This window comes from Lucilia sericata, unplaced genomic scaffold (assembly GCF_015586225.1).
Source record: "Lucilia sericata isolate MDLA Ls3-8-SP2 unplaced genomic scaffold, ASM1558622v1 Contig000058F_arrow, whole genome shotgun sequence".
NCBI lineage: Eukaryota > Metazoa > Arthropoda > Insecta > Diptera > Calliphoridae > Lucilia > Lucilia sericata.
This window is the reverse complement of record NW_023994094.1, coordinates 691269-704425: the sequence shown is the minus strand read 5'-3', so window position 1 is coordinate 704425 and position 13157 is coordinate 691269. Positions and strand designations below refer to the sequence as shown.

General features: G+C 34.4%; 1 protein-coding gene and 2 non-coding genes across 3 annotated transcripts in view; all 3 read right to left on the bottom strand.

Annotated features, from left to right (window-relative positions):
• Window positions 1–4662: 4662 nt before the first annotated feature.
• On the bottom strand, window positions 4663–4734 carry Trnap-ugg. The gene has a single exon. It is a non-coding gene; the product is annotated as a tRNA-Pro (tRNA).
• A 143-nt stretch (window positions 4735–4877) lies between these two features.
• On the bottom strand, window positions 4878–4949 carry Trnap-ugg. Its single transcript has one exon. It is a non-coding gene; the product is annotated as a tRNA-Pro (tRNA).
• A 2239-nt stretch (window positions 4950–7188) lies between these two features.
• LOC119616111 (protein Optix) overlaps window positions 7189–13157 on the bottom strand; it is a 30582-nt gene continuing 24613 nt past the window's right edge. The window contains exon 4 of the mRNA XM_037972316.1: window positions 7189–8416. Within this exon, the coding sequence (XP_037828244.1) occupies window positions 7624–8416 (793 nt within the window). The 3' untranslated portion in view covers window positions 7189–7623. The remainder of the gene's footprint in view (window positions 8417–13157) is intronic.

Genomic DNA, 13157 nt, shown 5'->3' with positions numbered 1-13157 from the left:
ACTAAATTTATTACAATCTCAATTTATCTCATCGTATAACATACATATATCCATCTATCCATCTATTCATCCATACATCCATCCATCCCATGTCCATGCTAAGTCAATAATTATATTGTTAAACATCAAATAAAGTGTTGTAGTATTGAAGTTATTCATTTTTTATTGATGCTGCTCATCTACTTGTAGTCTCTGGTCTAAACTGGTGTGATGATGTTTTCTGTTCGTCATTTGCTCTATTGCTAACTCATCTAATCGTCACAGATTGTGTAGATATTGTGATACATACAATATGGTTCATAATGTTATCCATCAGAGACGACTATTCCGAAACAACAACCACTTATTAAATACTTTATATATGCTATTACAACAACAGCAATAATAATGTAGCACAACAAAGATAACCAGAAGCTGCCTGCCTACACATCATATCAATAATATATGATCAGATTAACACTATTTCAACCGGTCTATAAAACTTAAGAATAGAACAAGTAAGAGTTTTATATTTGACTATTCCGTTTATCCCAAATATTGGTAACCGATCAGATTTTGAAATAGTTCTAACCTTAAATTAAATTATTATATTACCTACGATTAACTCCAGTCAAGTTACAAGACGTTCGTTATCTCGAGAATTTGTTCGAATGTAAAAAGTCAGAGTTTTATAGATTATTGTATAGTATCGAAAATAAACCAGACTATAGTCTCGACAATAGAACCGACTACAGTGTTGACTATAGACCAGACCATAATAGTCTTGACTATAGACCAGACCATAGTCTTGACTATAGACCAGACCATAATAGTCTTGACTATAGACCAGACCATAGTCTTGAATATTGACCAGACCATAATAGTCTTGACTATAGACCAGACCATCATAGTCTTGACTATAGAGCAGACCATAGTCTTGACTATAGACTAGACTATAGTCTCGAATATAGACCATGGTCTATAGTCTCAACTATAGACCAGACTATAGTCTCAAATATAGACCAGACTATAGTCTCAACTATAGACCAGATTATAGTCTCAACTATAGTCCAGACTATGGTCTCGACTATAGACCAGACTATAGTCTCGACTATAGACCAGACTATAGTCTCGACTATAGACCAGACTATAGTCTCGACTATAGACCAGACTATAGTCTCGACTATAGACCAGACTATAGTCTCGACTACAGACCGTACTATAGTCTGGACTATAGACTAGATTATAGACCAGACTTTAGTCTCCACTATAGACCAGACTATAGTCTCGACTATAGACCAGACTATAGTCTCAACTATAGACCAGACTATAGTCTCAACTATAGACCAGACTATAGTCTCAACTATAGACCAGACTACAGTCTCGACTATAGAACCGACTACAGTCTCGACTATAGAACAGACTACAGTCTCGACTATAAAGCAGACTATAGTCTCGACTATAGACCAGACTATAGTCTCGACTATAGACCAGACTATAGTCTCGACTATAGACCAGACTATAGTCTCGACTATAGACCAGAATATAGTCAAGTCTGTAGTCTTGACTATAATCAAATAACGGTCTCGACTATAGGCCAGACTATAGTCTCGACTATAGGCCAGACTATAGTCTCGACCATAGACCAGACTATAGTCTCGACTATAGACCAGACTATAGTCTCGACTATAGGCCAGACTATAGTCTCGACCATAGACCAGACTATAGTCTCGACTATAGACCAGACCATAGTCTCGACTATAGACCAGACTATAGTCTCGACTATAGACCAGACTATAGTCTCGACTATAGACCAGACTATAGTCTCGACTATAGACCAGACTATAGTCTCGACTATAGACCAGACTATAGTCTCGACTATAGACCAGACTATAGTCTCGACTATAGACCAGACTATAGTCTCGACTATAGACCAGACTATAGTCTCGACTATAGACCAGACTATAGTCTCGACTATGGACCAGATTATAGTCTCGACTATGGACCAGACTATAGTCTCGACTATAGACCAGACTATAGTCTCGACTATAGACCAGACTATAGTCTCGACTATAGACCAGACTATAGTCTCGACTATAGACCAGACTATAGTCTCTACTGTAGAACAAACTATAGTCCCGATTGTAGAACACACTATAGTCACGACTGTATATCACACTATAGTCTAGACTTTAGACATGACTACTTATAGTTCAATTTTGGACCTTACCGACGTTGCTATGGCGCTAGGAGTGATATTATTGGGTTGTCCTCTTAAAATATCACTCTTTGTGGAAATACTGGAGTAAACATGAATGTCAACTCTCTGTAGTTTTGAACATTCTGGGATGCTGCTAAAGATTTACCCAAATAAAGTAGCCATTTTATCTAACAAACCTTTAAAGACCCCCGGATAAGAATAGTGTTAAAATTTCTCAAGTATCTATTTTGTAGGAGATAATGTCTTCGAAATTATTTCCCATCTCCTTAAACAAAATACAATAATAATAAAAATCATATTTTTTCTCATTCTTTTTTTTTTTTGTAACTTAAAGAATCAAAGTATTGACAGTGACGTGTCACTTTTTGTTGTTGCTATAAAGATAGATGCCTGTTAAATGCATTGCATGGCATGCATATTTATAACGCTTTTTAGAACAGACGGATGGACAGACAGACACTTATACCGAGTGAGTAGTAGATGTTGCAGTCAGTCAGTCAATCTTACACTCTTGTTTCCCCTGTTCCGTGTATTTTGCATCATATACATATATAAATTTTAGCGTCTGGATAATTTGGTTTTTGTAAAATGAGAATTGTTCTTTTAGTTTTTTGCTGCCACAATCTTGATGATCATCCGATATGATCTTTATAAATATTTGGTTTTTTGTATATTTTTGTGCGCTACACCGTTTCTGTGCATTTTTGCTAATGCCACAGCAGTTGTTATTTTATTGTGTTTTCTTTTTAAATATTTGTTTAAGATGTTGTAATAACAACATTTAGTGTCGTTCCCGTTGCTATTAATGCGCCACTAGAGTGCTGTTGTCATTTTGCTCGAGCATACATTCTTTATGCATATTTTCATAAGGCAGCTAAGTAAACCACTCAAGTAGGACATCATCGAGAAAACAAAACAGCCTCAACCACCAACTAAATATCAGCAGCATCATCTTCCATCCATCCGTCTGTGTGTCCATTTGTTGTTAGTGGTTTTTGTGTTGAAGTATTCATTTGCTTAGAGCCGGACGTGTCATCGTTGGCGCCAGCGTTTTGTTTTTAGGAAAATTGGGCTAACAGTTGCTTTGTCTTGTGTTTTTATTAGAAAACGTAAATTCTATTGCTATATTCTTGTTGTTGTTGCTGTTTTTGTTTTATTTGACTTCTTGTTGTTTTTTGGTTGGCTAGTTGGTGTTTGCGGTTGATCTTGCAACATGTTTACACAGAAATTGATATTTTGTGTGTACAGTAGTTTTCCGATTTAACGAACCCATATGTTGTCAGGCCTGTTCGTAAAATTGAAAAGTTCGGTATATGCAGTACTAACTAAAACGTGGGTTTTTGGTAGGAAAATAATTAAAAATAAGTACATAAAATATTTTTTAAATGTATTTTATAAAAATTAATTCTTTTTTTTTATAAAAATAGCACAAAACACAAAATTCCGAATCTTATATACCCACCTTCAAACCATATTTGTGTCGAATTTAATCGCTGTATTTTTAATTCAGTCGTGAGCTTCAAAGTTATTTCTCGAAGTTCATCGCTATACTCGTATTTTTAAGCGAGTAATGAGCGTTGAAGTAATTTTCTTAAGGGGGCCTGATATGGAGGGTAAGGTCAATTATGGACCGATTCCCATAAAATTTGTTAGAGATTTCGGTTAGTATAGAACATGTTTGTATCGAATTTCATCGGCGTACTCGTATTGTTAAGCGAGTATTGAGCGTTAAAGTCATTATCTGAAGGACGGACGGACATAGCTACATCGAACTAAAATTTAATAAGAACTCAGAATGTGTTACAGTTTTGGGTATAAAAGCACCGCTTAAAACAACGGTATAGTTTTTTGCTACAACTTAGGTTATTTGTTATTTTTGATAAATGTCATTTTATCTTCATTTAAATAATAATATTTTTATTAGTTCGTTAAACAGAGTACAAAAAACAAGTTTTGTTCGTTATTTAAGGTAGTCAGTAGGAAAAATTAGCTTGTTCGTTAAATGCGATGTTCGTAGAATTGAATGGTCGTTAAATCGGAAAACTACTGTATTTTGAAAATAAACACTAAAAATAACAAGTATACGACCCTAAATATCCGTATCCATGTAGATGGCGCCTAATGTTTAATGTTTAAGTAAATTTTGCAAATGCCTAAGAGTGGAAATAAAATATGTATGTACTTTAAAAAGAGTTCCGAGAATATCTTTGAAACCTTGAAATACATTACCTGGTATATATTATATTGTAATTTGTGGTAATTTTAAGTTAATCCAACTTATAAGGGCTTTGAATCGAAATCTAAAAATCCATTTTAAAATTAATGTTTGATCTTCTCTAGTCAGAGTTTTACTTCAGTAAACTAATTTTAACTGAACCAGGGAAGTTTTGACTTTGATCTTATTTGTTAAAAATCTTGTTAGCAAAAATTTAAAGAAAATAAATTATATAAAAAAAGTTAACGGGCTCAACCGGGATTTGAACCCGGGACCCCTCGCACCCAAAGCGAGAATCATACCCCTAGACCATTGAGCCAACTGATAATCTGCCAGAAATAAACCTCATTTCAAGGCCAGCTATACATATAACATAAATTTTAAAGAAATTTTATAAAAAATTATTTCAAATATTTTATAAAATAATTTAATTTGAAAAAAAATATATTAAAAAAAATCAACGGGCTCAACCGGGATTTGAACCCGGGACCTCTCGCACCCAAAGCGAGAATCATACCCCTAGACCATTGAGCCAGCTGTTAACCCTTTTTTTATAAAATGGCATGAAATTGTGAAATTGAGTTTTTGAATTTAAAAGTAATTTTAGGTTTGAAGTTTTCACATGGGGATGTAGCTCAGATGGTAGAGCGCTCGCTTAGCATGTGAGAGGTACGGGGATCGATGCCCCGCATCTCCAGAAATCTGTTTTTTTTATTTTTTTCATAACAAATTAGTAAGTGTTTATAAAAGTTATGGAGTAAAATATTCCAGATATCCAATCACACTAAAAAGACTGTTAAGAGAAAAAATATGTTAGCGATGATGTATTTTTGAACCTTTTGGGCCCGACAAACAAATTAACGTTTACAATGATCATTGTAAACGTTAATTTGTTATTTAAAGTCCTCAGCGTGGACTATTTTAAAACCCTCAAATGAAACCTTTTCTAGATCAATTTAAGAACAGTTATCAAAATTAATATGAAACAGTTTTAAGACTTGAATTTAAAGTTTAAATTGGTTAATAAGTTATTAAAATGTATAGTTTAAGTCCAGCGATTCTGGACTTTCAAAGATTGTTGGTCAAACTTAATAGTAAATAGAGTTAAGACTGGAGTTTGTATTTCTTAGATTAAACCTTTTACTGAACTGCATATTAGCTAACATTAGACAATACGAAAAGCTGCGACTAAATCTAATATTATGTTCCCACGGCAGCCCTGTATGCTGTTTACACGACACCTACCATTTGGATTTGATTTATTATTTATTCTAAAATTGAGAATGTTAAAAAATCACCACTATTTATAGATAAATGATTCAAAAATTAACCTAAAATGTCAAATGAGAGTTTTTTCTTGATTTTGGAAAATTCTCTTGTCTTTAAGTAAGAAATCGATTAGGCTTCTCACGGGTATAATTACTGGTCTCTGTATGGACTACCCACGTTATAGCTACTGTAGAAGTTATAGCTACATGTAGAAGTTGTTTGGACGAAGAAAAAGAGAAATCGGTACAACACCTTCTATGTGACTGTTCAGCCTTACAAGAGCATAGACTACTCTATCTTGGTAAAGCCTTTTTCCATGATCTAAATTGTGTCAAAGATGTGTAAATATGATCGCTTTTATTAGCAATACCGGCTGGTTCTCACGTGAACCGCAGGATCTATATAGTCAACGATATTAGGGAGGGATACCAAACTCTAAACATAAGTGAATGGTAATTCTAAGGGTATCACAAGGCCTCCCAGTGAAATCGCTGATTGGCGAGTAACCCACGAAACCGGATCTGCTGACTATTCTGCGATACTGATACAAATCAGCTTATATGTAGCAAAGACTTTTATTAAACGCTTGCTTTAGTTTCAGCTGAAAGTGAGGTTACGTCTTACGACGGGGTGAGATCTTAAAATGGTGAAGACCTTCTAAATTTAAACTTTTTACTGATAGAGATCCAATAAACAGTTATTTTTAATATATAAAGATATAAACCGTTAGATATTTTATATTACAATGATTTGTTGTTAATTCAATTTGAATTAAAGAAATTCACTCGAAAAGTTTTGTGTGACAATTCAATTCGTAATTGGGGTTAATTTACGAAAAATAATTTGAATTACAAATTATGTTGGCGTGTAAACATAGTATAACCTTTTTTCAATATCCCGCTAATTTCTCATTCAAATTTCTTAAATAAAAACTCAGATTTTTTTGATTTATTTTTAGTTGTTTTTATATTTTTTTATATATATTTTTCTTTAACTCATTTTTATTATTATAATTATTATTATTAATTGTATTGCATTCTAATAATAAGCTCTCTATTTACTAAATATATTGTAATATTATATAATCTTACAAACTATTTACAATCATACACTCAAAAAAATTATATTGTATGTTAAGGTTATAAATGAAAACTAAAGAAAATCTAAATTGATGACATTTCAAAAATCCAAAAAATTTTGAAAGATCTATAAAGAGTGCATTTTAGGGAGGAATATTAAAAAATAATTTATAGACAAAAATATTTTTTTTTTTTTTTTAATAATTTTATTTATTTAGAATAAAGTGCTTTAAGGAGTTATAAAACTAAAGCAAAATAATATTTGAAAAAAAAAACGCAAAAATAATGTACAAAATTTACTTAAATTTAGGATTTTTATATAAAATATATATAAAAAAAATTTTAAATATTATGTATAATAATTATTTTTTAAAATATAAAGAATATTTTTTAAATTAACCTAAACACAATTAAAACTACAGGCGTTGAACGAAGTCAGGAGTTTTATAAAAAACTTAAATTAATTTCTCTATAATTTCAAAACTATTATCTTGGAAATTGAAAAATATTCTATAAATAAATTTTAGGAATTTTTTGAAAAAATTTACACCTGTAGTTTGTTTGCGCTTAAATTTTTATAAAACTTAAAATGTTTTAACTAATTTTTTTGCCGAGTGTTTTCGTTTTTTTTTATTAAAGTTTTAATTTTTTGATATTTTCTTTATCTAACAATGATTGCTTTAAATCTTTTTTTCAATGTTTTTGTTTTATAATAATTAAATTCTTAATAAAGAAAATATTACGTTTTCAGGATTAAGGGTTTGTTTCTCTCTTGTCTAACGACCTTTCTCACTCTTGCACGAACTGTACACTAAAACCTCTAGGGATTTATTATCATTTCACTGTACTCTTGCACGATATCATGTTATTTCGGTGGCACTATGACTAATATCAGGCGATGTTGAAAAAGGTCGATGTAGCAATTGTGCGTTATGATGATAACTGGTTGTAGTAGAGGTGGCCGAGGGACTGCTGGAGTGTTCCTGTATGGTTGAGGGAGGTGCAGGGTGATTGTGATGATGATGATGGTGGTGATGGGCCAGATGTGGATGAGCTACCGCGGTTAGTGTAGCCGCTATTGAATTGGCTGCTGAATTAAGTTTTTCGGGTGAATTGACGCGTATTTTTGGTGGTTGTCCCGCTGCGGTTGCTGCTTGTGTTGAACAATCTACCGCATAGGCGGTAGAGGCATAATTCGGATGTAAATGATTGCCATTAAGGCTGGCCAAAGCTTGCGGCAGTTGAGGATGTGGTCTTATAACCATGGGTTGTATGGGAAACTGTTGGGTCATTTCTTTGAAATTGGCAAAACTTTGCAAATAACCCGCACTAAAGAGACTCGTTGCTGCTGCGTCTAATTTAAAGGCGGGCAAGCAGGTTGGTGGCAATGCCGATGTTGGATATGCAGGTATACTGGTTGATGACAAGGAGGAAGAGAGATCTCGCGGCTTATCATCGTCCACGCTTAAACTCTCATCACGATCGTTGGCTCCATTCGAGGTGGAACCGGGACTGTGTTGTAAATGCAAGCTACTGGGTACAGGCGAATGGGTACCCAGCGATATGTCCGAATCTGAGGTGTCGGAGGGTGTAGGAGAGGGAGCACCATCGGGTCGTCTACGTCCCATGCCAGAGTTTTGATTGTGTTGTAATCTAAAAGTAAAGGAAGGAAAGATTTTTGGATTATTTTAAGATTATGTAAAGATAAAATATATATAAAGTTACAGTTGAAGCTAAAATGGACCTTATTTTGATCAAAAAGTGTCGACAATTAACCATTTGTAGACTGGTGCACAGCGTGTTCTATAAATCGACTTTTGATCAACCAAATTTTTTTCAGAAAAAAGTTTAAAAGTCGTAGTCTTTTATTTTGCCCTAACTAAGTGACCCCTCGGGGCATGTTATCTTGAGGAACCGACCTAACCTTGGTGTTATTGCAATCCATGAGCTAGTAAATAGTACCTCTAGTCTGCCAGTACTAGAAACTGAAAAGTAATTTGACTTGCGTTCTAACCAGGGAACCACTAGTTGACCTCGGCACATTTCTAGGACTTTTTTAAGTTTTGGTTATGGGAGGGCTGGTGGAACCTAACCTATCTGGAACCACCAGTTGCCCACCGGACATTGTCTAGGACATTTTTAGTTTTGGTTATTGAAGGGCTCCCTTCCGGGAACATGTGGTGGTTGTGGAACCTAACCAATCTGACATCACCATTTGCCCGCCGGAGACTGTCTAGGATTTTGTATAGTTTTGATTTTCGGAGAGGTCCCTTCCGGAAACATGCGATGAAACATGTTGGTGAAATACATATTTTTGAATTAGTTTTCGGGTTTATTGCTGACTCAACCGGCTGCTTCATAGGAGTGATATGTTGCGAATGAGTCACAATAACAGATTGCATAGGGATTCAATTGCTTGCGGTTGGTTCCCTTCTTTATCCGGGTATGTTTTAGTTTGTTCTACCTCTACGTGTCCCGTGTGTGTGTGTGTAACTAAGCAACCTAGCAGTTCGGCAGAACAGTCTCGAACTAACCTCTTAATCTACCACTTATGGTGACCCCTAGCCACGAGGAAGTCAATCGTCACCCCACAGATTACAAGGAGACAGACAAAAAGTTGAAGTTTGTTTTTCAAGTGTCCACTCTCTCGCTTGCAGAGGGGAGCGACGATTATCTTCAGCCTCGTTTGCAAAGAGTACGTTCGTGACGAAAGACGAATTAGAGCCAACCAGGTGATTAGATGTTAGTGGAAATCACTGTCTTTTTCGGATGCATTGACTCTTAGTCGAACTGCTGGGAATGTCTTGTCTTGTCTCGAGGCATACAATTTGTCGGGAATTTTGAGTCCCAGATAGAAAATCATGTTTAAGCGGAATCTTAACTTAACTTAAATCTTAACTTTTCGAAAAAACGGGCATAAGGTTCTACACAGAGAATCCATAAACAGATGTATACTACGGTCTACTTAATCACAACAAATCCATATAATAACGAAATGTGTAACGGTCCTAGTGGTTCTACACAGAGAACCCATAAACAGAAGTATACTACGGTCTACTTAATCACAAAAAGTCCGTGTAATAAGGGAATGTATAAACTGGATCTGTATAATTAGGGCGACCTTAACATATATACCGACAGCTATAAGGCTATATATATGATAAAGTCAAATCTAAGATCGTATTGGACCGTCAGAGGGCCTTAAACGAATACTCATCCAGAGATAGGATACTCGGGTATAATCCACAACGAAATGCGATTAAACTTGCTGTAAAGAAACTCTAGAAAGTTAAACTAACATAATCGTTTACTACTTAACATTTCCATAACCTTTTCTGGATTTTTATTATTTTTTCTCTAATGAAATTATTAAATATTAATTGATCATTAGCTTTAAATGTCTGTCTCGTCTGACTTTTTAAAAGAAAGAGAAAGAAAGAATAATGAATGAATTGTATAAATGTTTGGCAGAGATCTTTCACCCCGTTTAACTTTAATGTTCCCATATAGTCAAGTTTACCAGCCAGTCGGTACTTTTAGTAACTTTAAAGTAACTACAAGTGAAACAGTTAAATAATTGCAAAGAGTTTCGCTTGATCTGTGAAAGGGTCGACTAATGATTAGTTAAACGTTTTAAAAAAATTTCGCCTTAAAGTCTGGCGTAACGACGTCGTCGTCTCACTTTTCACAAAAATTTAGTCATCAAAGCCAACTACAAAGAAAAAACTACTGCTGCTATGGATTACTCTGGGAGTTACTAAATTTCGTTGGTTGTTTTTCTTTCTTTCTCGCGGCTGTCTTTTTTTTTCGTATATATTTTTATAATTTCATTTTTAAGGTGTTTTGTAGGAAATTTAAGTGAATGGTCATTTGGTCATTTTTGTGCTGTGAACTTTACTAATGTCGTTCATTTATCTTGTGACTGGGGGGCTTTATGGGGAAGTATGTATATAAAATATATGTGATTCGGTATGTTTAGTTGTTGGCATCATGCTGTTATTCTTACATTGTCATAATTATCTGTGGTTCGTGTGGTTGGTTATCTGTCTGTCTGTCGGTCTGTTAGTTGGTGTGGCCTGCTAGAGTAACAAAACACCTAATCCCATCATTCACTTTTGAGATCTACTTTTTTTGCTGTTGTTGTTGTTTATATTCTTTCTTTAATTTTAACACATTTAGGCTCGTGTGAGTTGATCAGTTTTGATGAAGACTTGTCTTTCTCTCTTGAGTTTTAGTTTTACCGCCTTGGTAGCGTTTAATGTTCGTGTTGAGTGATTAATAGCGTTCACATTTTATGGACATTTGGATGTTTAGATGAATGTCTTGTATACAAACATCACTTAAAAAACACTAAAATCAAAATGTTTTTCTTAAAAAAAAAAACCTTTCAAAAGGTTTGAAACAGCAACTTAAACGTATAAACGATGGACAGACGTTCATTTGAAAGTAAAGCCCTTTAAATACACGGTTTAGTTTTCATAACACTCCATGCGGTGCAGAAGATTAGTGGGATATCATAATCTAAATGGTAGTAGTATTTTCTAAATTGAGTTGTTTTTTTTTCGACCGTTTATCGCTGCCTTTCCCTTAAGGGGGTTTCAACAGTTGATATCTTAGTTTCAAAACTAAAATTTGTCTTACATTGTGCACTAATTTGTCTTAAATAGCCATTAAATGTTTCAGACAACCATATCAAATGTATGTTTGCCAGAGCTTCTTGTAAGACGTGTGAAAATATAATTGTGTTAAGCATTTACCATGTAAAAGTTTGAGAAATAAAATTTCCTGGGAACCTTTTCTACTTTATGTTTGAATATTTATTGTAAAGGTCTGTGTAATTGGAAATTATTGATTTTATATTTCCCAGAAGACATGGCTAAATCAAAGTAGCTAATAATTTTACCTTTCCCCTACTGTTTTTTTAGTTTAAAATAAAATTTGATACTTTTTCTGGTTATTATTCAAGGTTAATTTTTATTTCCAAGTAAATATTAAGTCAATGGTAACATCTCAGTTTACTTGATATTTAGCACACTTTAAAGTTATTTTTTGTTTTTGCGTAGAAACAGGGTGATTGGACAGACTCAAGTTCAAATCCTTTTAAGGTCAGAAACTACCAGTGCCTATTTAGCTTTACTTGGAAATTTTTATGATATTTTTCTGTGTAGAAACTTTATTTTGGGAAATTGTTAGGTTGAAAGGAAGATCGTATGCTTTATAGTCTGCTGTTAAGAAACTCAAATTCCTGAACGTATTGCCTTAAAATGTTCCAACCAATCTTCAGGGATATTTAATCTGGAAAAACATTGCTTTCAAAATATTTAGATCTAATTTCGCAAAAATGATGCAAAGCGTAACTCTGAAAGATTATTCATTTAAGGCCCTCTGGCGATCCAAAACGGCCTTAGATTTAATCTTACTATCAGCTGAGAATTGCCCTAATTGCCTTCTGGCTATCGGTAAATATGTCAACCTTTATTGGCACCATATTTATTCCAATCCACTTTAAACTGGATTCTGAATCCTAGCAGCTAGTGTTGTGATAAAGTAGAGGTTAGATCCGTTTTGTTCCTCTGTTTAGGGACAACCTTGTCGCAACGAATTTCTACGTGTATTTGCTCTAAGATTCCACTCGGCCTTGATATTCTACTGGAAGCAATGTCGAAGAGTTCCCGATAAATTATATATTCCATAGCCCCTTAGATTTAACCCTAATTGCCTTCTCGATGTCGTTAAATATGTCAACATCTGTTGGCACCATATTCATCAATCCAGTTTAAATTATCCGTTATTTCACAGTGTGTTGTGGCTAACTAGATGTTAATATCCTTCCAGCCCCTTCCAAACCCAGCCCGTTTTGTTCCTCAGTTTTGAGCAACGAATTTCCATGGGTATTTGTTCTAAAATTGCGTTCGACCAGCTGAGAACTGCCCTGATTATCTTCTAAATGTCAACCTTTGTTGGCATCAATCTAGTGTAAACATTCCGTTATTTCACGGACTTCTGGCTGGCAGCTAGTGTTGTGATTAAGTAGACATTAGTATCCTTCTGTTTCTGAATATTCAATGTAAAACCCCAGGTCCGTTTTATTCCCCCATTTTGAGCCAACCTTGTAGCAACGAATTTCTAGGGATATTTGCTCAAATATACCACCCGGTCATGATATTCTATCTCGGATTAGAGTTCCGATAAATTATGTATCGTATATGGTCTAAGATTTAAATTTATTATCAGCTGAGAATTGCCCTAATTGATTTCTAGCTGTCGGTATAAATGTCCACCTCTGTTGGCACCAATCCAGTTTAAACATGCCGATATTTCATGGACTTTTCCCTGGCACTCTAGCTGTGATTAAGTAGACATTAGTATCCTTCTGTTTCTGGATATTCTATCT